The sequence below is a fragment of the Coregonus lavaretus genome (assembly GCF_964263955.1).
Source record: "Coregonus lavaretus genome assembly, chromosome: 40".
In the NCBI taxonomy this organism is placed as follows: Eukaryota; Metazoa; Chordata; class Actinopteri; order Salmoniformes; family Salmonidae; genus Coregonus; species Coregonus lavaretus.
Genome location: NC_140027.1, coordinates 3,876,377 through 3,901,353, shown reverse-complemented (window position 1 = coordinate 3,901,353; position 24,977 = coordinate 3,876,377). Strand labels below are relative to the sequence as shown.

The window sequence follows — 24,977 nt, the reverse complement described above, 5'->3', positions numbered from 1 at the left end:
TTTGTTCAAGACAGTCATTGTTACCCCTATGCCCAAAATGCCTCATATAGCTTCATGTCACACATCTATCATAATGTATACAAACTGGATGAATGCAGGCTGTTTATTTGTAAATGTTGTAAATAAATATGTATATATTATGTATATGATTATTATTTTTAATGATTGTTTCATTCACTTATCTTTTTGACCTGCATTGTTGGAGTTCAGAGCTTAAGAATTTCACTGTAACCTGCAATTACATCTGCGACCCTATGTATGTGACTAATAAACTAATCTAATCTAAATTCAGACATCATTTCTGGAAGTTGAAACCTAGTCATACGTAGCTATAATTTACATTATTGCTGAATAAGGCTATCACAGTGTACTTTTTTCATGCCAGTGTTGTCAAACGAGAGATGATGCCCACAATTAAGTTTAGGGGAGCTGGTGAAATCCCGCCATTTTTGCTGGCATTTTCAAGATCGTTATTTGAATAGGCCAATCATGGTTAGTTTTCAGACCGGTTTGGGGAGATTGTCTTAAAAATGTACCAATAGTGGCTACGAATACAGTAACCCAGCGCTTCCGGACGAAAGTACTTGAGGACTGCCCCTGTGAACGTAGCTAGCAGTGATACTCGAAGCCGATTTGAATTAACACCGAAAAGTAAGTGTATTTTAATTGCATAACAAATGCACTGTATTGAGTAATTTTCAATATCTGCATGGATTGTAAAGTTGAAACATCTATTTCTCTTTCCATAACGCCCATAAATAGCAGCCATGTTCGAGTATATTTGTGTTGTAATCTTTGCTAAAACCTTGTGCGATCTGGCTAGCTAACACATTTAGCATTGCGTCGAGCTAGTACTAGCACGGTCATGTCAGTTAGCAGTTAACTTATGCTAGCAGTGTGTCGCAGGTTGGTTCCGAGAATTACATTAGGTGAAGTTAGACCCTAGAAATGTCTTACTCGTTATTAATTTGAGCCAACGTTATTTCTGAATATGCACCTTGCATTTTGAACCTATTATGGACCTTATAGCACTTTGCTGCCACAAAGTTTGAATGAGAGGAGACGGCTGCCATTGTTTGTGCGGAGAGTGAGGCATGACTCCCTGTTCAACTTGATTGAATCGGGCAACTGGCTAACTAACGTTACAGGGTGGTCGCTGGTCCAATCCTTGTTTCTAGCTAGGTAAATTGTTATGATTATGTGCAAAATGTATTCGCTTCCCATTTTGCATACTATCCAACTTTGGCGGTGACAAGCGGTGCTGTGAGTGCGGCCTGCTACTAGCGTTATTAGCAGCTAGCCAATGCTATGTAGGAATACATGTTAGACCAGCGTTTCCCAAACTCGAACCTAGGGACCCCAAGGGGTGCACGTTTTGGTTTTTGCCGTAGCACTATACAGCTGATTTCAAATAATGAAATCATCATCAAGCTTTGATTGATAGATGGTGAGGAATTTTATATAGATTATTGAATTGGCATTTCAATTTACCTTCTGAATATACTGTATTGTTGATACAGCCCCCCCCCCCACCCCACTAGTCTCCAGTCTTTCCTAGTTTCAACTAACACAACTACTCCTTCTGTAGCATGGCAGAGAACGACGTTGACAACGAGCTGTTGGACTATGAAGAGGATGAGGAGCCACAGGTTGCCCCAGAGACTGCCACACCAGTGGGCAAGAAGGAGGTAAAGGGCTCTTACGTTTCCATCCACAGCTCCGGCTTCCGAGACTTCCTGCTCAAACCAGAGCTGCTCCGCGCCATTGTTGACTGTGGCTTTGAACATCCCTCTGAAGGTGAGTCTCACAGGCACTGCCCACCTTCAACCAAGGACCGTCTCTGACTTAGTTTGTTCTATGTGTGTCTCAAATGGCACCCTATTCCCGATTTTAGTGTAATACTTTTGACCATGGCCCATGGGGCTTTGGTCAAAAGTAGTGCGCTATATATGGACCCTGGTCGAAAGTAATCGACTATATAGGGTGTCATTTGGGACTCGGACTATGAGTTATACATGTATGCCCCTTCAAGCATCACATCATACTTCTGACTTGTGTTTCTGTCTTTCAGTCCAACACGAGTGCATCCCACAGGCCATCCTGGGCATGGACATCCTGTGCCAGGCCAAGTCTGGTATGGGCAAGACAGCTGTGTTTGTACTGGCCACCCTGCAGCAGATTGAGCCCGTGGACGGGCAGGTGAGTGGTTGGAAAATGAAATTCACCTCTACATTGTGGAAGCAGCCATTTCAATGGAGAATCCATTGAGTGCTTTTTAGTTGAGGAATAGGCTTAATCTGTATCCGGGAAACCACCCCTTAGAGACAAGGGGCGTGGAGGGAGACTTGCATAAGAAAGTGTTTACTATTGCAGTCTGAATTTGTTCTCCTTTTAATTCCACTGTTTACACAGCGCTTTTCTATTGGATAATCTTGTATGTGTGCCTTTTGTTTCTCTGATGTCCAGAGAGCTCTGTATTAAACATCCTCCCCTACCTCTCTCTCTGTCTACCAGGTGTCTGTGCTGGTGATGTGCCACACACGAGAGCTGGCCTTCCAGATCAGCAAAGAGTACGAGCGCTTTTCCAAGTACATGCCCACCGTCAAGGCGGCCGTGTTCTTTGGGGGCCTGTCCATCAAGAAGGACGAGGACGTGCTGAAGAAGAACTGCCCCCACATCGTGGTCGGAACGCCCGGCCGCATCCTGGCCCTCATCCGCAACAAGACTCTCAACCTGAAGAACGTCAAGCACTTTGTCCTGGACGAGTGTGACAAGATGCTGGAGCAGCTGGGTGAGTAGGACAGGGGGGATGGTGCCAGATGTGTGAGAATGTGAGTGACGGGAGCAAGGAGTACGTTGAAACGTCAAAGATGAACGGTCAATTGAAAACATGTTTCAATGTACACTACCAGTCAAAAGTTTGGACACCTTTTTCTTTATTTTTTACTAGTTTCTACATTGTAGAATAATAGTAAAGACATCAAAACTATGAAATAACACATGGAATCATGTAGTAACCCAAAAAGTGTTAAACAAATCAAAATATATTTGAGATTCTTCAAATAGCACCCTTCACAGAGTTCAAGTAACAGACACATCTCAACATCAACTGTTCAGAGGAGACTGCGTGAATCGGGCCTTCATGGTCGAATTGCTGGAAAGAAACCACTACTAAGAAGAGACCTGCTTGGGCCAAGAAACATGAGCAATGGACATTAGACCGGTGGAAATGTGTCCTTTGGTCTGGAGTCCAAATGGTATATTTTTGGTTCCAACTGCCGTGTCTTTGTGAGAAGCGGTGTGGGTGAACAGATGATCTCCATGTGTAGTTCCCATCGTAAAGCATGGAGGAGGTGTTATGGTGTGGGGATGCTTTGCTGTTGACACTGTCTGTGATTTATTTAGAATTCAGGGCACACTTAACCAGCAAGGCTACCACAGCATTCTGCAGCGATACGCCATCCAATCTGGTTTGGGCTTAGTGGGACTATAATTTGTTTTTCAACAGTCCACAGGGTAGACAGAACCGTTCTCTTCCCCCTGTATGTAGGTGGTGATCTTTGTGAAGTCAGTGCAGCGCTGTGTGGCTCTGTCTCAGCTGCTGGTGGAGCACATCCACAGGGGCATGGCCCAGGAGGAGAGGTGGGTTCTGACGGAGGGGAATGCACTTGTTGAAATCTGAGAGACTTTGATTGGTGTAAGCAGTATTGTGAAACATCCCCCTACCCTATCAAATACTGCGTACACTTCAAATCCTCTCACTTTTCAACAAGTGCATAGGGTTTAGTGGTCGATTTGGGATTGGGTCTCTGCTTTCATTGGGAAATTCGGATTTGGGCAAAAGAATGTCCTCTCCTCGACTCCTCTCTCATCCGTAAACCGATAACCGGTCGAGTAGTGTGTCAATTAGTTAGTAGGCAAACAGAGGCGTGAGGAAGCACAAGTGTCCTTTGCGGAAGAGTTTTGAGATTTGCCACTCCCCCTTTGAATCAGCTGTTTACTCGACAGAGAAAAGCATGCACATATTTAAAAACGATATGCTACTTATTGTTTTATCTATAAAATGTCTAGCACAACTAACTAAATGTCTTACTACTTTACACGTTTAATTTGGGATTCCACCCAGGGCCTAAAATTAACACCTGCCAAATGCGGGTAGATTTGGCATTGGCGGGTAAGATGTCTTTCACCAGCCTCGTTGGCAGGTGGTCAGGGCTCCACAGTGTGAGCATTTCACTCGCATTTGTGAATTAAAAGTATGATCACATTTTATAGTAAAATAAATGCTGCAGTAGCTGTTTTCAAAGTATTTCTGCCATTTTGTTTCATAGCTGGTAAATTAAGTCAAAGAACTACGAATTCTACATAGCCTATTCCACCTCGCACTGCAACACAGCCTGGCTGGTCTAATTTACTTGAAACTGAAGTCTACTGAAGTGAGACTTTGTCCTTGGGTTTCTTGGCTATTTACATTGTTTTGTTCACAAGCTAGGTTGTTTTTCTATGTTTGAGTTTCAACTGCTAGGGAACAGACAACTCTTCTATTGCTAGTCAGACTCAATATACCACATTACTTCTTACTTGTAATACATTTATTGTTTTTTAGAAACATTACAAAGCATGCTCATCCATTATTTTGTTGGTGTCATTTTAGCGGGGGGTGTGGCTGGTAGATTTTTAAATCTACCTGCCACAGTGGCTGGTGAACCAAAACGTTTATTTTATGCCATTCCACCCCTGTAAACATTATTTGCATGATGACGTGCAAATGATGGAGTCTCATTTCATGCAAACGCATTTGTTTCCACATTTCCTCCCCTCGGTTACTTTTGACCTTTTTTCAAACGGAGGCGAGAGGACTGAGATGAGCAATCAAATTGAGAATCTTCCATTTACGTGCACGTTTTCTATAATAGCAGAAGCTGTTATCCGGAGGGACTGAACAATAACTTTAACTCAGACATGTTTGTTGGTCAGTTTGTGTACCCACAGGAGTGAAGCAGGAAGCATTATGCCTGTTCTACTCATTCTAAATCTATGAATGCCCCCCTTCCTCACCCAGGCTTTCCCGGTACCAGCAGTTCAAGGACTTCCAGAGGCGGATCCTGGTGGCCACCAACCTGTTTGGCCGAGGGATGGACATTGAGCGCGTCAACATTGTCTTCAACTATTACATGCCCGAGGATTCCGACACCTACCTGCACAGAGTGGCACGTGCCGGCAGGTTCGGGACGAAAGGTCTGGCCGTGACCTTTGTGTCCGACGAGACCGACGCCAAGACCCTGAACGATGTGCAGGACCGCTTCGAGGTCAACGAGGCAGAGCTCCCAGAAGAGATTGACATTTCCATCTACAGTAAGCTATATCCAACAAACTAGTCTAGCACTGATTTGGATTTCATGTGCTGCCGCAGTTCTTTTTCATGGTTTTTGTCCGAAATGTCACCCTATGCCCTATATAGGGCACTACCTTTTACCAGAGCCACATAGGCTCTGATCAGAAGTAGCGCACTATATAGGAAATTGGATGCCATTTCAGACAGCCACGTTTTCACTTCTCATTTATTCCTTTGGGTTTTGGAAGATCCTTCATTAATACAGTGCTGCTTGCAATGCCAGTGCTGCTTGCAATTGTACCTTCAAAGGAAATGTTGAGTCACTTTAGAGCATTTGATTATTACGTAGTCATGGGAGTATGTGGTCTGTATAGCTACAGTGGGGGAAAAAAGTATTTAGTCAGCCACCAATTGTGCAAGTTCTCCCACTTAAAAAGATGAGAGGCCTGTAATTTTCATTATAGGTACACGTCAACTATGACAGACAAATTGAGATTTTTTTTCTCCAGAACATCACATTGTAGGATTTTTAATGCATTTATTTGCAGATTATGGTGGAAAATAAGTATTTGGTCACCTACAAACCTGTAACTTCTTCTTTAAGAGGCTCCTCTGTCCTCCACTCGTTACCTGTATTAATGGCACCTGTTTGAACTTGTTATCAGTATAAAAGACACCTGTCCACAACCTCAAACAGTCACATTCCAAACTCCACTATGGCCAAGACCAAAGAGCTGTCAAAGGACACCAGAAACAAAATTGTAGACCTGCACCAGGCTGGGAAGACTGAATCTGCAATAGGTAAGCAGCTTGGTTTGAAGAAATCAACTGTGGGAGCAATTATTAGGAAATGGAAGACATACAAGACCACTGATAATCTCCATCGATCTGGGGCTCCACGCAAGATCTCACCCCGTGGGGTCAAAATGATCACAAGAACGGTGAGCAAAAATCCCAGAACCACACGGGGGGACCTAGTGAATGACCTGCAGAGAGCTGGGACAAAAGTAACAAAGCCTACCATCAGTAACACACTACGCCGCCAGGGACTCAAATCCTGCAGTGCCAGACGTGTCCCCCTGCTTAAGCCAGTACATGTCCAGGCCCGTCTGAAGTTTGCTAGAGTGCATTTGGATGATCCAGAAGAAGATTGGGAGAATGTCATATGGTCAGATGAAACCAAAGTAGAACTTTTTGGTAAAAACTCAACTCGTTGTGTTTGGAGGACAAAGAATGCTGAGTTGCATCCAAAGAACACCATACCTACTGTGAAGCATGGGGGTGGAAACATCATGCTTTGGGGCTGTTTTTCTGCAAAGGGACCAGGACGACTGATCCGTGTAAAGGAAAGAATGAATGGGGCCATGTATCGTGAGATTTTGAGTGAAAACCTCCTTCCCTCAGTAAGAGCATTGCAGATGGGTCGTGGCTGGGTCTTCCAGCATGACAACGACCCGAAACACACAGCCAGGGCAACTAAGGAGTGGTTCCGTAAGAAGCATCTCAAGGTCCTGGAGTGGCCTAGCCAGTCTCCAGACCTGAACCCAATAGAAAATCTTTGGAGGGAGCTGAAAGTCCGTATTGCCCAGCGACAGCCCCGAAAACTGAAGGATCTGGAGAAGGTCTGTATGGAGTAGTGGGCCAAAATCCCTGCTGCAGTGTGTGCAAACCTGGTCAAGACCTACAGGAAACATATGATCTCTGTAATTGCAAACACAGGTTTCTGTACCAAATATTACGTTCTGCTTTTCTGATGTATCAAATACTTATGTCATGCAATAAAATGCAAATTAATTACTTAAAAACCATACAATGTGATTTTCTGGATTTTTGTTTTAGATTCCGTCTCTCACAGTTTAAGTGTACGTATGATAAAAAATAACAGACCTCTACATGCTTTGTAAGTAGGAAAAACTGCAGATTTTGCAGGTTATCAAATACTTGTTCTCCCCACTGTATACACACAACCGGTAAAAAGTGTTAGAACACCTTGGAAGCCAGTTACCCACATTCAAAGGTTTTTGCAAGGATCTGTACATAATTCCTGGAAGCTGAAAATGTCCCAGTTCTTCCTTGGCCTGCATACTCACCAGACATGTCACCCGTTGAGCATGTTAGGGATGCTCTGGATCGACGTGTACGACAGCGGATTCCAGTTCCCGCCAATATACAGCACCAGCCATTGAAGAGGTGTGGGACAACATTGACAGTCCACAATCAAAAGCCTAATCTACTCTATACGAAGGAAATGTGTTGCGCTGCATGGGGCAAATGGTGGTCACCAGATATTGACTGGTTTTCTGATCCACACTTTTTTTTAAAGGTATCTCTGACCAACAGATGCATATCTGTATTCCCAGTCATATGAAATCAATAGATTATGGCCTAATGAATTCATTTCAATTGACTGATTTACTTATGAACTGTAACTCAGTAAAATCTTTGAAATTGTTGCATGTTGCGTAGTATATTTTTTGTAAAGTATAATTCCGCCTTTCCAAATGATCACCTATTAGTCTACGTATAACACCAGAATTTACATCCACAAGATGAATAATAAAGAGTAGACAGTAGATAAACTGACTGAATATGTGAAGGATATGTTTTCCTTTTAAGTAGGGTGAGGATTGGCAAAGTGGGACACTTTCTGAATATTTGCTTTCCGGAAAACCTTATAGAATCATCTCATTGTCTTAACCCCCAACATGATACTATTCTAGATAGCTTAAGAACTCTACTACACTATGCAAACCAGAAAATAATGAAATAACTAACGTGTATGTGTGTCCTCAGATCAGGAGTGCAAGGGGCTGGTTCGGGCGTGTCTTCAGTCGCTGGGCAACACCTCATCCCCTCCCTCTCTTTTCTCCTGTCATCTGCCTGATGACTCTCTCTTTTGTTTGCGCCTCATAATTCCCCTAGGAAACCTGTAAGGGAAATAGAGAGACGAGAGGTTCATCTTAATGACAGTTCCAGGGGGCAAGTATTGAAACAATCACCATGTAAGAGGCTACAGAGAACTGGTGTATGTGTCCTCTCCTCTTTCAGCAGTCAGGTTGGAGTCTCTTCTGCTCCTCTTCTGTTTGTTGGCTTCAATGGTGTTCATCCTCATCTCCTCTCATCTTCTTCAACTTCTCCACCAAGATCACAAGGAAGCAATGGTGTGCTATGTTAATCACTCTGTATTATTGATGTACTAGTGTCACACGTGACAAAATGTTTACCATCCATTTTTACGGTGTTAAAATTGATTTATGTTAGCTCAAGTTTCACTGTAATATAGAATAACCAAATATTTTTACCCATATTTTAAGATGGCACAATATGGGCATTGTATGGTATGCAATGGTCATCACACTGGTTTAATGATCTACTAAAAAACATATCAAGCTCACTGTTACATTCCCCATCAAGACAACCAACATTTTTTTTCGCTCAAACAGAAGGGGGAACTAACAAAGTCACTGACAATAAATAAAACAAAACAGGTGGGGTTTTAGGAGGGGTTCTGAAAGACACTCATGGGGTTGTCCACTGAAAGTTGACTAGCAACAACAACTGGGACCTAAAAGACAGTGGTGGAAAAAGTACCCAATTGTCATACTTGATTAAAAGTAAAGATACCTTAATAAAAAATGACTCAAGTAAAAGTGAAAGTCACCCAGTAAAATCCTACTTGAGTAAAAGTATTTGGTTTAAAATATACTTTATCACAAGTAAATGTAATTGCTAAAATGTGCTTAAGTATCAAAAGTAAAAGTATAAATCATTTCAAATTCCTTATATTAAGCTAACCAGACTGCACCATTTTCTTGTTTTTTATTTATTTACAGATAGCCAGGGGCAGGCTCCAACACTCAGACATAATTTACAAACTTAGCATGTGTTTAGTGAGTCTGCCAGATCAGAGGCAGTAGGGATGACCAGGGATGTTCTCTTGATAAGTGTGTGAATTACACCATTTTCCTGTCCTGCTAAGCATTGAAAATGTAATGAGTACTTGTGGGTGTCAGGGGAAATGTATGGAGTAAAAGGTACATCATTTTCTTTAGGAATGTAGTAAAGTAAAAGTAGTCAAAAATATAAATAGTAAAGTAAAGTACAGATACCCCAAAAAACTACTTAAGTAGTACTTTCAAGTATTTTTACTTAAGTACTATACACCACTGCTAAAAGACACCCACCATGAGCGCCCACTAAATTTGCCCACTAACAGGCAAACAAAAGAAAAATCCTATACTGGGATATGACTGGCACAGTGAATATACTCATAACAATGATACAGTAGACAGCAAATTGACCTTAAGAATCTATAGCATGCAGGTGGGTCTGTAAAACATTTTTTTGATTGACTTAAACGGGTTTCCCAAACTCGTCTTCTGCACAGTTACTTTTTGCATCTTTTTTTGCAGGGGAAGCAAAATAGTTTTGCCAGGGCGGCTGTGATCCACGGGAGGAGAGCCTGTTTTTTCTTCGGCTCATCTGCAGCCACGGTACCTGAACAGGTGACAGAGAACAGGGCATGAAATCAGGGTCGTCTTCATTAGGGCACACAGGCATTTGTTATTGGCAAGTTCAAGGAAGTTCCTCCCTGTTTTAGTCTGTCTTCCAGTTAGTGGCTAATGAATAAGACCCTGATAACTTCATCATAGTCTCCCGTCCTTACATTCCAATAGTGTGCTGAAGACAGATGCACATGTTGACTGACAGAAATGAGGACTTACTATCATTGCCAAGAGGAGCCACCTTGTTCTTCTTCTGGTCCTTGTTATTTCCTCGCTTCCTCTCTCCTGACTTCCTCACTTCTTCCTTCATAGCCTCTTCCTTCTCTTTCTTCTTAGTAGAGAGAGAAACAGATATGAGTCGATGCCTCACAATCAAACTGCCCAATTAACTAAACAATCTACTGGTTCTTGGCTGTCTCACCTGTGTGGAGGTGCTGTCCTCGAGGTCTGTGGAGAGGGCGCTGCTACTGGCCTCGGTGCTCTCAGAAGGGTAGCTAATTACCTGGGACCTCTCAGAGATGGCTGAGCTTACACTGGTCTTCTCCAAACCAGTGCTGTCATCAGCCATCTCCTCTAGGTCATATCTTCCAGGGTTTCCCTCCGGGCCAGGAGCTCCTTGGTGAGGGTGACGTCACTCCTTGAGGTTAAGGAGCGTGACCTCCCACTTGCACGGCTCCTCCTGGCTCCAAAATGGCCGTCGGAACTCCAGTCCTCGGAATAGTCATCTATGACTTGTGCGATGGTGTCCGCCATGCACCCGATGGCTCCCTTGCCACCAGAGCGTGCGGCACGCAGTTGAGCCCGGTTGGAGTCCGAACGCAGACACAACCTTTTAGCCGCAGTCTTCACGATGGCCTTCACCGCATCCTTCCCCCTGAATTGGATGCTCTCCTCCAGGCCGAAGAGGACAGAGATGTCAGCATACTTCAGGGCATGCTGGACCTCCAGAAAGAGATTCTTCATCAGCCTGAAGGGGTCATTGGCCCTCCTTGCCTGGGGGGACTCTGAGGCCTCCAGTCGGCGCATGATGCCCTGGAGGATAAACTTCAGGGTATGTGGGCTCATGACGGTGGCACAGGGAGTGCTGCGAAGGAGGATGTCCTCCTCAATAAGGCTCTCGCCCGGTAGTAGGGAGGGAATCTTCTCCAGGAGGTCCTGCCTGGCCTTGGTGGGCATCAGGGAGCTGTCACTCACCTCAGAGACCTCAGCTCCCCCCACCTCTTCTTCCAGGGTCTGGGAAGGAGCTGCCCGTGCTGCATGGGTGGTCGTCACAGAGTCGTCCTTCATGGAGGTGCTGGGGACTACCTCTTCTTCATCAAGGAAGGGTTTGACCTTCGTGAGGTTAGGGACCACCTTCTCTTCATCCTGGCAGGGTCTGGGCAGAAAAACGTCCAGAGTCCATGCTGCCTGGGTTGAGGTGGATGGTTTAGGGTATGAGACAGTCATGACACTCGTGACCAACTCCTCTTCTTCCTCTGATGAAGAAGGACACGGAGTGTCAGGGAACCTGTCCCTGGCACCGGAATCCAATCCTAAGAAAATACACTAATACTCTGAACTGATTCAAAGCCACATCCATGTATAGCACTATACAGTATCCAGTACATTTACTATAATGATAATACACTGGTTATTACTGGTCATATGGGTAAAACAGGTTATAAATGTACCTTTTCTGGATGATGAGCCTGGCCTTGTAATCGTCGTTGCAGGTCCTGTTCAGGATGTCTCCCACCATGGTGGTCAGGACCTGGCAGATGGCCCCTAGTCAAATCAACATTTATTTAAAGCAGGGGTATCAAACTCATTCCATGGAGGGCCGAGTGTCTGCAGGTTTTTGTTTTTTCCTTTCAATTAAGACCTAGACAACCAGGTGAGGGGAGTTTCTTACTAAATAGTGACCTTAATTCATCAATCAAGTGTGGAGTGAAAACCCGCAGACACCCGGCCCTCCGTGGAATGAGTTTGACACACGTGATTAAAAGTGTTACTTCACAAACAAAATGTCTCCAAACACTTTATAGAAAAAGAAGAAGAAAAAAAGGAGAGAGAAAAGGAAAATACCCTTCATGACAATAAGGGAAAAGAGAGAAGGGGAATGGGAGGGGCAAAAGACGATATAAACAACATAATAACTAACCTAGTGCCTCCTTGTTGTCATCGGAGAGGGAGCCGGAGGACTGGAGGGTCAGGGAGCTGCCCCTCTCCAACTGAGCGGCCCACCTCCCAAGAGGCTCTGCCCCCTCCTCCTCCCCAAGCCCACGTGACCAGGTGGAGTCACTGTCCCACAAATCCTCTTCGCTGGATGTGCAGGTGTCCCCACAGCCATCCCTAAACATCGAGTTGAAGTTGTCATTCCACATAATGTCTCTACCCGGTGGGGTGGTCGGCAGACCCAATAAGTTCTCCAGCTGATTCTTAATGGCCCGTTGGATGAACCTATACAGCACATCTGTGAAGAATTCATTGGAGAGCCTATGGTTGGCAGCCAGGTCTTTCAGGATGGGCTCGGACCTGCTCTGGCGGGCCATTGGCTTCCTGCCCATACCGGTGTCCAGAAGCATCTGATACACCTTGCAGATGAGCTCCTTCCCAAAGTAGTGGACCTTCCTCCTGAAGATCCTGTTGACCAGCCTCCATGAGGACAGGATCTGCCCCAGGGGTTCCACTGCCGGGGTGAACTTCATGTCCATGATATCATTCAGTGAAACATCATCCTCACTGCTGAACTCCTGGTTGAGTTTCCGGTCAGTGTCGGAGTGCGTCAGATGATTAATAACATCAAAGATGTTACTGGCTGTGACTCCTGCCTCTCTGTGGCCGGTGGTGGGAGTGGTGGTCTGGCTGCTTCTTCTGCCGCCATGCCCAGACCTGGGAATGCTGGGAGTGCTGGCAGTCTGGGTCTCGTCCATCTCCCCAGCAGGGCTGCTTGTCTCCCCAACTTCCCCTGGCCTCTCCCCAAGCAGGGCAAAGACAGGGAGGGACCCTCGCTAAGGGCTTTATGGACGCCCCTTCCCTTGGGCCACCTTACTGACCCCAGTTCTACCACATTGATGCTGGAGCAGAGTGGGTCTCTCTGGAGGTCAAACCTCTCCATCTCCTCTGCCTGATGACAGAGGTTGAACCATCTTGATCCCTGTGAGGACCCAGAGCGACTCCAGCTGTAGTGGGCCCTTCCCTCTGAGGCCACATCTGGAGAATACAGGCAGGTGGATGGAGATGCGGCAGTAGACGACCCTGACGACCTATTGGATGAGCTGTCGTCTCCATTTGCCAGTGGCAGAGGTCTGGTGAGGTTCTCTAACTCGCCCATGTCTGCCTGAATGGTGGACAACTGACCTAGTAGGGCTGAGCCAATATGCTCCTCCATCCAGCTCTGCTCTAGAAGGGGGTGCAGGCCACTGCTGTCAGAGCAGGACACACTTGGATGTTCCAGAGATAGCATGGGGTTTGTTTCAGCATCCACACACTCTACCAGCTGACAGAGGTTTAATGCCAACTCTGGCATGTTGGACCGGCTCGATCCCTGTGATGACCCAGGGAGACTCCTACTCCGACTGTTGTTCCTACTCCCAGACCTCATGTGGTGGATGCGTCTGGCGTTCTCCTGGGCACTCTCACACGCGTCCCTGAACAGCTCTGAGAAGATGCTGGAGAGCCTCTCTACGGTCAGAGTTGTGCCTGGATTGGTGGTCTCCAGGTCATCCTCACCAGAAGAGAAGAGGTCCTCCTTGGCCCTTTTCAGGATGTTACTCACAAACACATCTGCTGTGCCCTGAAGCTCCTCGTTGGTCTCAGAAGGGGGAGTGGGTGGCTGCCCGCCCAGGAGCCTTTTCCTCAGCCCAGAACTCCGCTGGTGGAACTTCTCCGAGATGATCTGGAGCACACCTGACCCCCAGCGGGACGAGTCTGACGACTCTGGACTGGAGGTCCTGTGCAGAGTCATCGCTGGGAGGAACACCTCATTGGAGACACACACCACCCACTCGATTACCTCTTCCAGGTCGCCTATTGTCATGTTCTTAGAAAGAGAAACAGGAAACAACAAACTGACAGCTAGAAGGTTTTATGTTACAAGATAGTTTTTTTCCATGATAACCGTCGGTAAAGACGAAGAAATGGGGAACTTACCATTTGTTTGAGGAACTTCCTGATAAGCTTTCTCTGACTGGAAAACAAACAAACACCAGGAATCATTGGCAACTTAAACTAGTGTTTACATAGATTATATTTTTTCTGCACATAATGAGGTTCACAGCAGGACTCACGGGTGAGACTTCAGGTAGTCTGTTAGAGAGAACTCCTCAGGTGAAATTGGATGGGAAGCATCATCGCGCTCCGCCTCAGAGGTGACATCACTCTTTGGTGTCAGGGGGTCATCAACAGATGGAAAGGAGATCATTATCTCCCCGTCCTCAGGTGTCACGGGACCTGGGGGTTCTAAAACATAAGACAATCAGAATTACCACCGAACAAGCTAGTTACCACAGCAACGATTCTATTGAGGTTGTGCAATCAGGAATAAACACTGTGTCACCAACACCCACCTGTTGTCTCCACTTTAGTCACTTTAGTGCCCTTCTTGATAGCTGGCAGGACACCTACAGAAAGAGGAGAGTCGAAGTATGATGTGATGCTTGAAGGGGCATACATGTATAACTCAGTCCTTCCACCATATATCCTTTTAGAATTCTATCAATAAATCCACGTTTTTTGGAAGTGGTGATCAATACTCAGTGTAACTGGTTGTTGGAGATAGAAGAGGTGGAGGCAGTGCCAACACACCAACTACTTGGTGGCTTGGTTTTTTCACCCCTGCCTTAGCCTCCCTAGCCCTTCTAGCCTTGATAGCCTCTCTGGCCTTCTTTTCTGCCTTGGCCATCTTGGCCTCTCGGCTGGGCCTGGGGCCATGTGGGGGCTTCGGCACAAGGTTCTGAGACAAATAACAACAGTGGGAAAATCATATCACCATAGAAACCACCTCTTTCACCATAGGCATGATGGTACTGAGTGACATGTCACATAAGGATTAACCTTAGAATTAGAATTAGAATTAAAATCAGAATTCCAATACAATTAGTTCTAACTAGTAGGTGACCCATGTGTCTTACTGGCGTCATGATCTCGTTGTAAACAGGTTTTCAACACGTCATATTACTAGATTACAACCAACTGGTCTCCGTTACAACCAGACGTTTTGTAACAGAACTAAAATCAGTTTCTTACCTTTAGGGGGCCGTCTTTGGGGCAATCTACCAGGGATGGCAGCCTTAGTCCATCATGGCCAGTGGCATGGACGCCTGTCTGGAGCACCTGCTCTCCAGGACTAGCTTGGAGGGTCCCAGCCTGGGGTAGAGGAACATAAGGAAATACATTTAACTTGAGCCCTCCATTATTATGCCCACTTTTCCAACAATAAATCATATCAATCCGTTTTTACAGCATATAGGCTATACTACCAAGAAGATAGCCTCATTACATATCAAGAGAGAGAGCCCCAGAATAAACAAGCATTTTTTTTTCACTTATGAGACTCACTTTTAGAAGAATTCTTCTAAACCGTTTATGATTTCTATCCATTGTGCTTTCAGGCACCCTTCAGATTGGACCTGAAATTTAAAAAAATTAACAATTACATTTAAAAATACATTTACATTTTCTTTTTATAAAATCCTGGCCAGTTTTGCTGTACTCACACATAATTTCTTCTTTGTCCACTCAAAGTAATTTATTTGAACATGAGGATGACTGTCCTTTGCAAATCATCAACTCAACTGAGCCAAAAGTAGGCACTGAACCTTTTCTTGAGTGCGTTTACGTCATAGGCTCCTAGATTACGTCATGCCATTGTACATGATTACGTCAACTAACACAGGGCAGAGCGACAACTCCGGGAAATTAATGCATTGTTTCTGATCACATACGAAATCTCTAAAAAAGTTTACAATGTAACCCAATTCACTTTGGTTCATTGAGGTTTTATCGTATTTAATGGATAAATGTTGCCCTCTTTTGACAATAACTGAAATAGTCAGGAATTAAAGTCGCCATCATCAGTCTGCACTCTGCACACTCCAACTGTTGGACTTTTAATAGCTACAGTTAAAATAACATCTATTTAGTGTCAATAATGTGGAACAATCAAATTAGTATAGTCAAATAAATCAAATCATTGATGGGTTTCGTGAGGGAAGACAGATGTGGTAAGCTGATATGATCAGGGCAGGCCCACATATTGCCAATTATGAATAAATGTTTTAAGCCAAATGCCTATTTGTTCAAGACAGTCATTGTTACCCCTATGCCCAAAATACCTCATATAGCTTCATGTCACACATCTATCATAATGTATACAAACTGGATGAATGCAGGCTGTTTGTTTGTAAATGTTGTCAATAAATATGTATATATTATGTATATGATTATTATTTGTAATTATTGTTTCATTCACTTATCTTTTTGACCTGCATTGTTGGAGTTCAGAGTTTAAGAATTTCACTGTAACCTGCAATTACATCTGCGACCCTATGTATGTGACTAATAAACTAATCTAATCTAAATTCAGACATCATTTCTGGAAGATGAAACCTAGTCATACGTAGCTATAATTTACATTATTGCTGAATAAGGCTATCACAGTGTACTTATTTCATGCCAGTGTTGTCAAACGAGAGATGATGCCCACAATTAAGTTTAGGGGAGCTGGTGAAATCCCGCCATTTTTGCTGGCATTTTCAAGATCGGCATTTGAATAGGCTAGTTTTCAGACCGGTTTGGGGAGATTGTCTTAAAAATGTACCAATAGTGGCTACGAATACAGTAACCCAGCGCTTCCGGACGAAAGTACTTGAGGACTGCCCCTGTGAACGTAGCTAGCAGTGATACTCGAAGCCGATTTGAATTAACACCGAAAAGTAAGTGTATTTTAATTGCATAACAAATGCACTGTATTGAGTAATTTTCAATATCTGCATGGATTGTAAAATTGAAACATCTATTTCTCTTTCCATAACGCCCATGAATAGCAGCCATGTTCGAGTATATTTGTGTTGTAATCTTTGCTAAAACCTTGTGCGATCTGGCTAGCTAACACATTTAGCATTGCGTCGAGCTAGTACTAGCACGGTCATGTCAGTTAGCAGTTAACTTATGCTAGCAGTGTGTCGCAGGTTGGTTCCGAGAATTACATTAGGTGAAGTTAGACCCTAGAAATGTCTTACTCGTTATTAATTTGAGCCAACGTTATTTCTGAATATGCACCTTGCATTTTGAACCTATTATGGACCTTATAGCACTTTGCTGCCACAAGGTTTGAATGAGAGGAGACGGCTGCCATTGTTTGTGCGGAGAGTGAGGCATGACTCCCTGTTCAACTTGATTGAATCGGGCAACTGGCTAACTAACGTCACAGGGTGGTCGCTGGTCCAATCCTTGTTTCTAGCTAGGTAAATTGTTATGATTATTTTGCATACTATCCAACTTTGGCGGTGACAAGCGGTGCTGTGAGTGCGGCCTGCTACTAGCGTTATTAGCAGCTAGCCAATGCTATGTAGGAATACATGTTAGACCAGCGTTTCCCAAACTCGAACCTAGGGACCCCAAGGGGTGCACGTTTTGGTTTTTGCCGTAGCACTATACAGCTGATTCAAATAATGAAATCATCATCAAGCTTTGATTGATAGATGGTGAGGAATTTTATATAGATTATTGAATTGGCATTTCAATTTACCTTCTGAATTTACTGTATTGTTGATACAGCCCCCCCCCCACTAGTCTCCAGTCTTTCCTAGTTTCAACTAACACAACTACTCCTTCTGTAGCATGGCAGAGAACGACGTTGACAACGAGCTGTTGGACTATGAAGAGGATGAGGAGCCACAGGTTGCCCCAGAGACTGCCACACCAGCGGGCAAGGAGGTGGTAAAGGGCTCTTACGTTTCCATCCACAGCTCCGGCTTCTGAGACTTCCTGCTCAAACCAGAGCTGCTCCGCGCCATTGTCGACTGTGGCTTTGAACATCCCTCTGAAGGTGAGTCTCACAGGCACTGCCCACCTTCAACCAAGGACCGTCTCTGACTTAGTTTGTTCTATGTGTGTCTCAAATGGCAACCTATTCCCGATTTTAGTGTAATACTTTTGACCATGGCCCATGGGGCTTTGGTCAAAAGTAGTGCGCTATATATGGACCCTGGTCGAAAGTAATCCACTATATAGGGTGTCATTTGGGACTCGGACTATGAGTTATACATGTATGCCCCTTCAAGCATCACATCATACTTCTGACTTGTGTTTCTGTCTTTCAGTCCAACACGAGTGCATCCCACAGGCCATCCTGGGCATGGACATCCTGTGCCAGGTCAAGTCTGGTATGGGCAAGACAGCTGTGTTTGTACTGGCCACCCTGCAGCAGATTGAGCCCGTGGACGGGCAGGTGAGTGGTTGAAAAATGAAATTCACCTCTACATTGTGGAAGCAGCCATTTCAATGGAGAATCCATTGAGTGCTTTTTAGTTGAGGAATAGGCTTAATCTGTATCCGGGAAACCACCCCTTAGAGACAAGGGGCGTGGAGGGAGACTTGCATAAGAAAGTGTTTACTTCTAATCGCCAACACTATTGCAGTCTGAATTTGTTCTCCTTTTAATCCCACTGTTTACACAGCGCTTTTCTATTGGATAATCTTGTGTGTGTGTGCCTTTTGTTTCTCTGATGTCCAGAGAGCTCTGTATTAAACTACCTCTCTCTCTGTCTACCAGGTGTTTGTGCTGGTGATGTGCCACACACGAGAGCTGGCCTTCCAGATCAGCAAAGAGTACGAGCGCTTTTCCAAGTACATGCCCACCGTCAAGGCGGCCGTGTTCTTTGGGGGCCTGTCCATCAAGAAGGACGAGGACGTGCTGAAGAAGAACTGCCCCCACATCGTGGTCGGAACGCCCGGCCGCATCCTGGCCCTCATCCGCAACAAGACTCTCAACCTGAAGAACGTCAAGCACTTTGTCCTGGACGAGTGTGACAAGATGCTGGAGCAGCTGGGTGAGTAGGACAGGGGGGATGGTGCCAGATGTGTGAGAATGTGAGTGACGGGAGCAAGGAGTACGTTGAAACGTCAAAGATGAACGGTCAATTGAAAACATGTTTCAATGTACACTACCAGTCAAAGGTTTGGACACATACTCATTCCAGGGTTTTTCTTTATTTTTTACTAGTTTCTACATTGTAGAATAATAGTGAAGACATCAAAACTATGAAATAAGACATGGAATCATGTAGTAACCCAAAAAGTGTTAAACAAATCAAAATATATTTGAGATTCTTCAAATAGCACCCTTCACAGAGTTCAAGTAACAGACACATCTCAACATCAACTGTTCAGAGGAGACTGCGTGAATCGGGCCTTCATGGTCAAATTGCTGGAAAGAAACCACTACTAAGAAGAGACCTGCTTGGGCCAAGAAACATGAGCAATGGACATTAGACCGGTGGAAATGTGTCCTTTGGTCTGGAGTCCAAATGGTATATTTTTGGTTCCAACTGCCGTGTCTTTGTGAGAAGCGGTGTGGGTGAACAGATGATCTCCATGTGTAGTTCCCATCGTAAAGCATGGAGGAGGTGTTATGGTGTGAGGATGCTTTGCTGTTGACACTGTCTGTGATTTATTTAGAATTCAGGGCACACTTAACCAGCAAGGCTACCACAGCATTCTGCAGCGATACGCCATCCAATCTGGTTTGGGCTTAGTGGGACTATAATTTGTTTTTCAACAGTCCACAGGGTAGACAGAACCGTTCTCTTCCCCCTGTATGTAGGTGGTGATCTTTGTGAAGTCAGTGCAGCGCTGTGTGGCTCTGTCTCAGCTGCTGGTGGAGCACATCCACAGGGGCATGGCCCAGGAGGAGAGGTGGGTTCTGATGGAGGGGAATGCACTTGTTGAAATCTGAGAGTCTTTGATTGGTGTAAGCAGTATTGTGAAACATCCCCCTACCCTATCAAATACTGCGTACACTTCAAATCCTCTCACTTTTCAACAAGTGCATAGGGTTTAGGGGTCGATTTGGGATTGGGTCTCTGCTTTCATTGGGAAATTCTGATTTGGGCAAAAGAATGTCCTCTCCTCGACTCCTCTCTCATCCGTAAACCGATAACCGGTCGAGTAGTGTGTCAATTAATTAGTAGGCAAACAGAGGCGTGAGGAAGCACAAGTGTCCTTCGCGGAAGAGTTTTGAGATTTGCCACTCCCGCTTTGAATCAGCTGTTTACTCGACAGAGAAAAGCATGCACATATTTAAAAGCGATATGCTACTTATTGTTTTATCTATAAAATGTCTAGCACAACTAACTAAATGTCTTACTACTTCACACGTTTAATTTGGGATTCCACCCAGGGCCTAAAATTAACACCTGCCAAATGCGGGTAGATTTGGCATTGGCGGGTAAGATGTCTTTCACCAGCCTCGTTGGCGGGTGGTCAGGGCTCCACAGTTTGAGCATTTCACTCGCATTTGTGAATTAAAAGTATGATCACATTTTATAGTAAAATAAATGCTGCAGTAGTTGTTTTCAAAGTATTTCTGCCATTTTGTTTCATAGCTGGTAAATTAAGTCAAAGAACTAAGAATTCTATATAGCCTATTCCACCTCGCACTGCAACACAGCCTGGCTGGTCTAATTTACTTGAAACTGAAGTCTACTGAAGTGAGACTTTGTCCTTGGGTTTCTTGGCTATTTACATTGTTTTGTTCACAAGCTAGGTTGTTTTTCTATGTTTGAGTTTCAACTGCTAGGGAACAGACAACTCTTCTATTGCTAGTCAGACTCAATCTCACAGGCACAAACATGACTTGAGTTGTGTATCCACGGTAACCTCCAGCCCTTAAAAGGGCAGGTGAACATTTTGCCACAAAGTGGTTATCCCACTGGCTATAGGGTGAATGCACCAATTTGTAAGTCGCTCTGGATAAGAGCGTCTGCTAAATGACTAAAATGTAAATGTAAATGTCTCGTCTGTGGTATTTTGGTTAAAAGACTCGGGTCACAAAAAATGAAATTAAACAATATACCACATTACTTCTTACTAGTAATATATTTATTGTTTTAGAAACATTACAAAGCATGCTCATCCATTATTTTGTTGGTGTCATTTTAGCGGGGGCGGGGGGGGTGGCTGGTAGATTTTAAAATCTACCTGCCACAGTGGCTGGTGAACCAAAACGTTTATTTTATGCCATTCCACCCCTGTAAACATTATTTGCATGATGACGCGCAAATGATGGCGTCTCATTTCATACAAGCGCATTTGTTTCCACATTTCCTCCCCTCGGTTACTTTTGACCTTTTTTCAAAAGGAGGCGAGAGGACTGAGATGAGCAATCAAATTGAGAATCTTCCATTTACGTGCACGTTTTCTATAATAGCAGAAGCTGTTATCCGGAGGGACTGAACAATAACTTTAACTCAGACATGTTTGTTGGTCAGTTTGTGTACCCACAGGAGTGAAGCAGGAAGCATTATGCCTGTTCTACTCATTCTAAATCTATGAATGCCCCCCTTCCTCACCCAGGCTTTCCCGGTACCAGCAGTTCAAGGACTTCCAGAGGCGGATCCTGGTGGCCACCAACCTGTTTGGCCGAGGGATGGACATTGAGCGCGTCAACATTGTCTTCAACTACGACATGCCCGAGGATTCTGACACCTACCTGCACAGAGTGGCACGTGCCGGCAGGTTCGGGACGAAAGGTCTGGCCGTGACCTTTGTGTCCGACGAGACCGACGCCAAGACCCTGAACGATGTGCAGGACCGCTTCGAGGTCAACGAGGCAGAGCTCCCAGAAGAGATTGACATTTCCACCTACAGTAAGCTATATCCAACAAACTAGTCTAGCACTGATTTTTCATGGTTTTTGTCCGAAATGTCACCCTATTCCCTATATAGGGCACTATCTTTTACCAGAGCCACATAGGCTCTGATCAGAAGTAGCGCACTATATAGGAAATTGGATGCCATTTCAGACAGCCACGTTTTCACTTCTCATTTATTCCTTTGGGTTTTGGAAGAGCCTTCATTAATACAGTGCTGCTTGCAATGCCAGTGCTGCTTGCAATTGTACCTTCAAAGGAAATGTTGAGTGACTTTAGAGCATTTGATTATTACGTAGTCATGGGAGTATGTGGTCTGTATAGCTACAGTGGGGGAAAAAAGTATTTAGTCAGCCACCAATTGTGCAAGTTCTCCCACTTAAAAAGATGAGAGGCCTGTAATTTTCATCATAGGTACACGTCAACTATGACAGACAAATTGAGAAAAAAAATCCAGAAAATCACATTGTAGGATTTTAAATGAATTTATTTGCAAATTATGGTGGAAAATAAATATTTGGTCACCTACAAACAAGCAAGATTTCTGGCTCTCACAGACCTGTAACTTCTTCTTTAAGAGGCTCCTCTGTCCTCCACTCGTTACCTGTATTAATGGCACCTGTTTGAACTTGTTATCAGTATAAAAGACACCTGTCCACAACCTCAAACAGTCACACTCCAAACTCCACTATGGCCAAGACCAAAGAGCTGTCAAAGGACACCAGAAACAAAATTGTAGACCTGCACCAGGCTGGGAAGACTGAATCTGCAATAGGTAAGCAGCTTGGTTTGAAGAAATCAACTGTGGGAGCAATTATTAGGAAATGGAAGACATACAAGACCACTGATAATATCCATCGATCTGGGGCTCCACGCAAGATCTCACCCTGTGGGGTCAAAATGATCACAAGAACGGTGAGCAAAAATCCCAGAACCACACGGGGGGACCTAGTGAATGACCTGCAGAGAGCTGGGACCAAAGTAACAAAGCCTACCATCAGTAACACACTACGCCGCCAGGGACTCAAATCCTGCAGTGCCAGACGTGTCCCCCTGCTTAAGCCAGTACATGTCCAGGCCCGTCTGAAGTTTGCTAGAGTGCATTTGGATGATCCAGAAGAGGATTGGGAGAATGTCATATGGTCAGATGAAACCAAAATAGAACTTTTTGGTAAAAACTCCATTCGCGTGTTTGGAGGAAGAAGAAGGATGAGTACAACCTCAAGAACACCATCCCAACTGTGAAGCATGGAGGTGGAAACATCATTCTTTGGGGATGCTTTTCTGCAAAGGGGACAGGACGACTGCACCGTATTGAGGGGAGGATGGATGGGGCCATGCATCGCGAGATCTTGGCCAACAACCTCCTTCCCTCAGTAAGAGCATTGAAGATGGGTCGTGGCTGGGTCTTCCAGCATGACAACGACCCGAAACACACAGCCAGGGCAACTAAGGAGGTGCTCCGTAAGAAGCATCTCAAGGTCCTGGAGTGGCCTAGCCAGTCTCCAGACCTGAACTCAATAGAACATCTTTGGAGGGATCTGAAAGTCCGTATTGCCCAGTGACAGCCCCGAAAACTGAAGGATCTGGAGAAAGATCTGTATGGAGGAGTGGGTCAAAATCCCTGCTGCAGTGTGTGCAAACCTGGTCAAGACCTACAGGAAACATATGATCTCTGTAATTGCAAACAAAGGTTTCTGTACCAAATATTACGTTCTGCTTTTCTGATGTATCAAATACTTATGTCATGCAATAAAATGCAAATTAATTACTTAAAAATCATAATGTGATTTTCTGGATTTTTGTTTTAGATTCCGTCTCTCACAGTTGAAGTGTACCTATGATAAAAAATAACAGACCTCTACATGCTTTGTAAGTAGGAAAACCTGCAAAATCTGCAGTTTATCAAATACTTGTTCTCCCCACTGTATACACACACACACACAACCGGTAAAACGTTTTAGAACACCTTGGAAGCCAGTTACCCACATTCAAAGGTTTTTGCAAGGATCTGTACATAATTCCTGGAAGCTGAAAATGTCCCAGTTCTTCCATGGCCTGCATACTCACCCGACATGTCACCCGTTGAGCATGTTAGTGATGCTCTGGATCGACGTGTACGACAGCGGATTCCAGTTCCCGCCAATATACAGCAGCAGCTATTGAAGAGGTGTGGGACAACATTGACAGTCCACAATCAAAAGCCTAATCTACTCTATACGAAGGAAATGTGTTGCGCTGCATGGGGCAAATGGTGGTCACCAGATATTGACTGGTTTTCTGATCCACACTTTTTTTTAAAGGTATCTCTGACCAACAGATGCATATCTGTATTCCCAGTCATATGAAATCAATAGATTATGGCCTAATGAATTTATTTCAATTGACTGATTTACTTATATGAACTGTAACTCAGTAAAATCTTTGAAATTGTTGCATGTTGCGTAGTATATTTTTTGTAAAGTATAATTCCGCCTTTCCAAATGATCACCTATTAGTCTACGTATAACACCAGAATTTACATCCACAAGATGAATAATAAAGAGTAGACAGTAGATAAACTGACTGAATATGTGAAGGATATGTTTTCCTTTTAAGTAGGGTGAGTATTGGCAAAGTGGGACACTTTCTGAAAATTTGCTTTCCGGAAAACCTTATAGAATCATCTCATTGTCTTAACCCCCAACATGATACTATTCTAGATAGCTTAAGAACTCTACTACACTATACAAACCAGAAAATAATGAAATAACTAACGTGTATGTGTGTCCTCAGATCAGGAGTGCAAGGGGCTGGTTCGGGCGTGTCTTCAGTCGCTGGGCAACACCTCATCCCCTCCCTCTCTTTTCTCCTGTCATCTGCGTGATGACTCTCTTGTGTTTGCGCCTCATAATTCCCCTAGGAAACCTGTAAGGGAAATAGAGAGACGAGAGGTTAATCTTAATGACAGTTCCAGGGGGCAAGTATTGAAACAATCACCATGTAAGAGGCTACAGAGAACTGGTGTATGTGTCCTCTCCTCTTTCAGCAGTCAGGTTGGAGTCTCTTCTGCTCCTCTTCTGTTAGTTGGCTTCAATGGTGTTCATCCTCATCTCCTCTCATCTTCTTCAACTTCTCCACCAAGATCACAAGGAAGCAATGGTGTGCTATGTTAATCACTCTGTATTATTGATGTACTCGTGTCACACGTGACAAAATGTTTACCATCCATTTTTACAGTGTTAAAATTGATTTATGTTAGCTCAAGTTTCACTGTAATATAGAATAACCAAATATTTTAACCCA

General features: G+C 44.3%; 1 protein-coding gene and 2 pseudogenes across 5 annotated transcripts; 2 read left to right on the top strand and 1 right to left on the bottom strand.

Annotated features, from left to right (window-relative positions):
- Positions 1-586: 586 nt before the first annotated feature.
- LOC311113761 (ATP-dependent RNA helicase DDX39A-like) lies at positions 587-11,864 on the top strand (annotated as a pseudogene). Its single transcript, XR_014615939.1, has 8 exons — positions 587-651; positions 1,589-1,797; positions 2,072-2,199; positions 2,515-2,960; positions 3,551-3,642; positions 5,063-5,355; positions 8,129-8,496; positions 9,748-11,864. The product of XR_014615939.1 is annotated as an ATP-dependent RNA helicase DDX39A-like (transcript).
- Positions 11,865-12,590: 726 nt separating this feature from the next.
- Positions 12,591-16,295, bottom strand: LOC311113760 (uncharacterized protein). 3 transcript variants are annotated; one of them, XM_084157068.1, is made up of 5 exons: positions 15,537-16,295; positions 15,379-15,449; positions 14,109-15,186; positions 13,972-14,008; positions 12,591-13,861 (listed from the first exon to the last, which is right to left on the bottom strand). In XM_084157068.1, the coding sequence occupies exons 3-5, from the start codon at positions 14,240-14,242 to the stop codon at positions 12,605-12,607; spliced, it is 1,428 nt and encodes a 475-aa protein (XP_084013194.1). In that variant the 5' UTR covers positions 14,243-15,186; positions 15,379-15,449; positions 15,537-16,295; the 3' UTR covers positions 12,591-12,604. The 3 variants fall into 3 exon arrangements, with proteins under 3 accessions (XP_084013194.1, XP_084013193.1, XP_084013192.1); XM_084157067.1 differs by having other exon boundaries at positions 15,379-16,295; XM_084157066.1 differs by lacking the exons at positions 15,379-15,449; positions 15,537-16,295 and having other exon boundaries at positions 14,109-15,354.
- Positions 16,296-16,686: 391 nt separating this feature from the next.
- LOC311113350 (ATP-dependent RNA helicase DDX39A-like) lies at positions 16,687-24,605 on the top strand (annotated as a pseudogene). Its single transcript has 7 exons — positions 16,687-16,754; positions 17,661-17,869; positions 18,144-18,271; positions 18,596-18,872; positions 19,668-19,737; positions 21,397-21,689; positions 24,595-24,605. The product of its transcript is annotated as an ATP-dependent RNA helicase DDX39A-like (transcript).
- Positions 24,606-24,977: the final 372 nt, after the last annotated feature.

What these genes read in the sequence shown, in the direction of transcription:
- LOC311113760 (XM_084157067.1), bottom strand. Translation starts at nt 14,242, where the DNA reads ATGATCTCCTTTCCATCTGTTGATGACCCCCTGACACCAAAGAGTGAT. An exon ending in GACTACCTGAAGTCTCACCC is followed by an intron (nt 14,009 to 14,108) that starts GTGAGTCCTGCT and finishes TTTGTTTTCCAG; the next exon opens with TCAGAGAAAGCTTATCAGGA. An exon ending in GGAAGTTCCTCAAACAAATG is followed by an intron (nt 13,862 to 13,971) that starts GTAAGTTCCCCA and finishes TCTCTTTCTAAG; the next exon opens with AACATGACAATAGGCGACCT.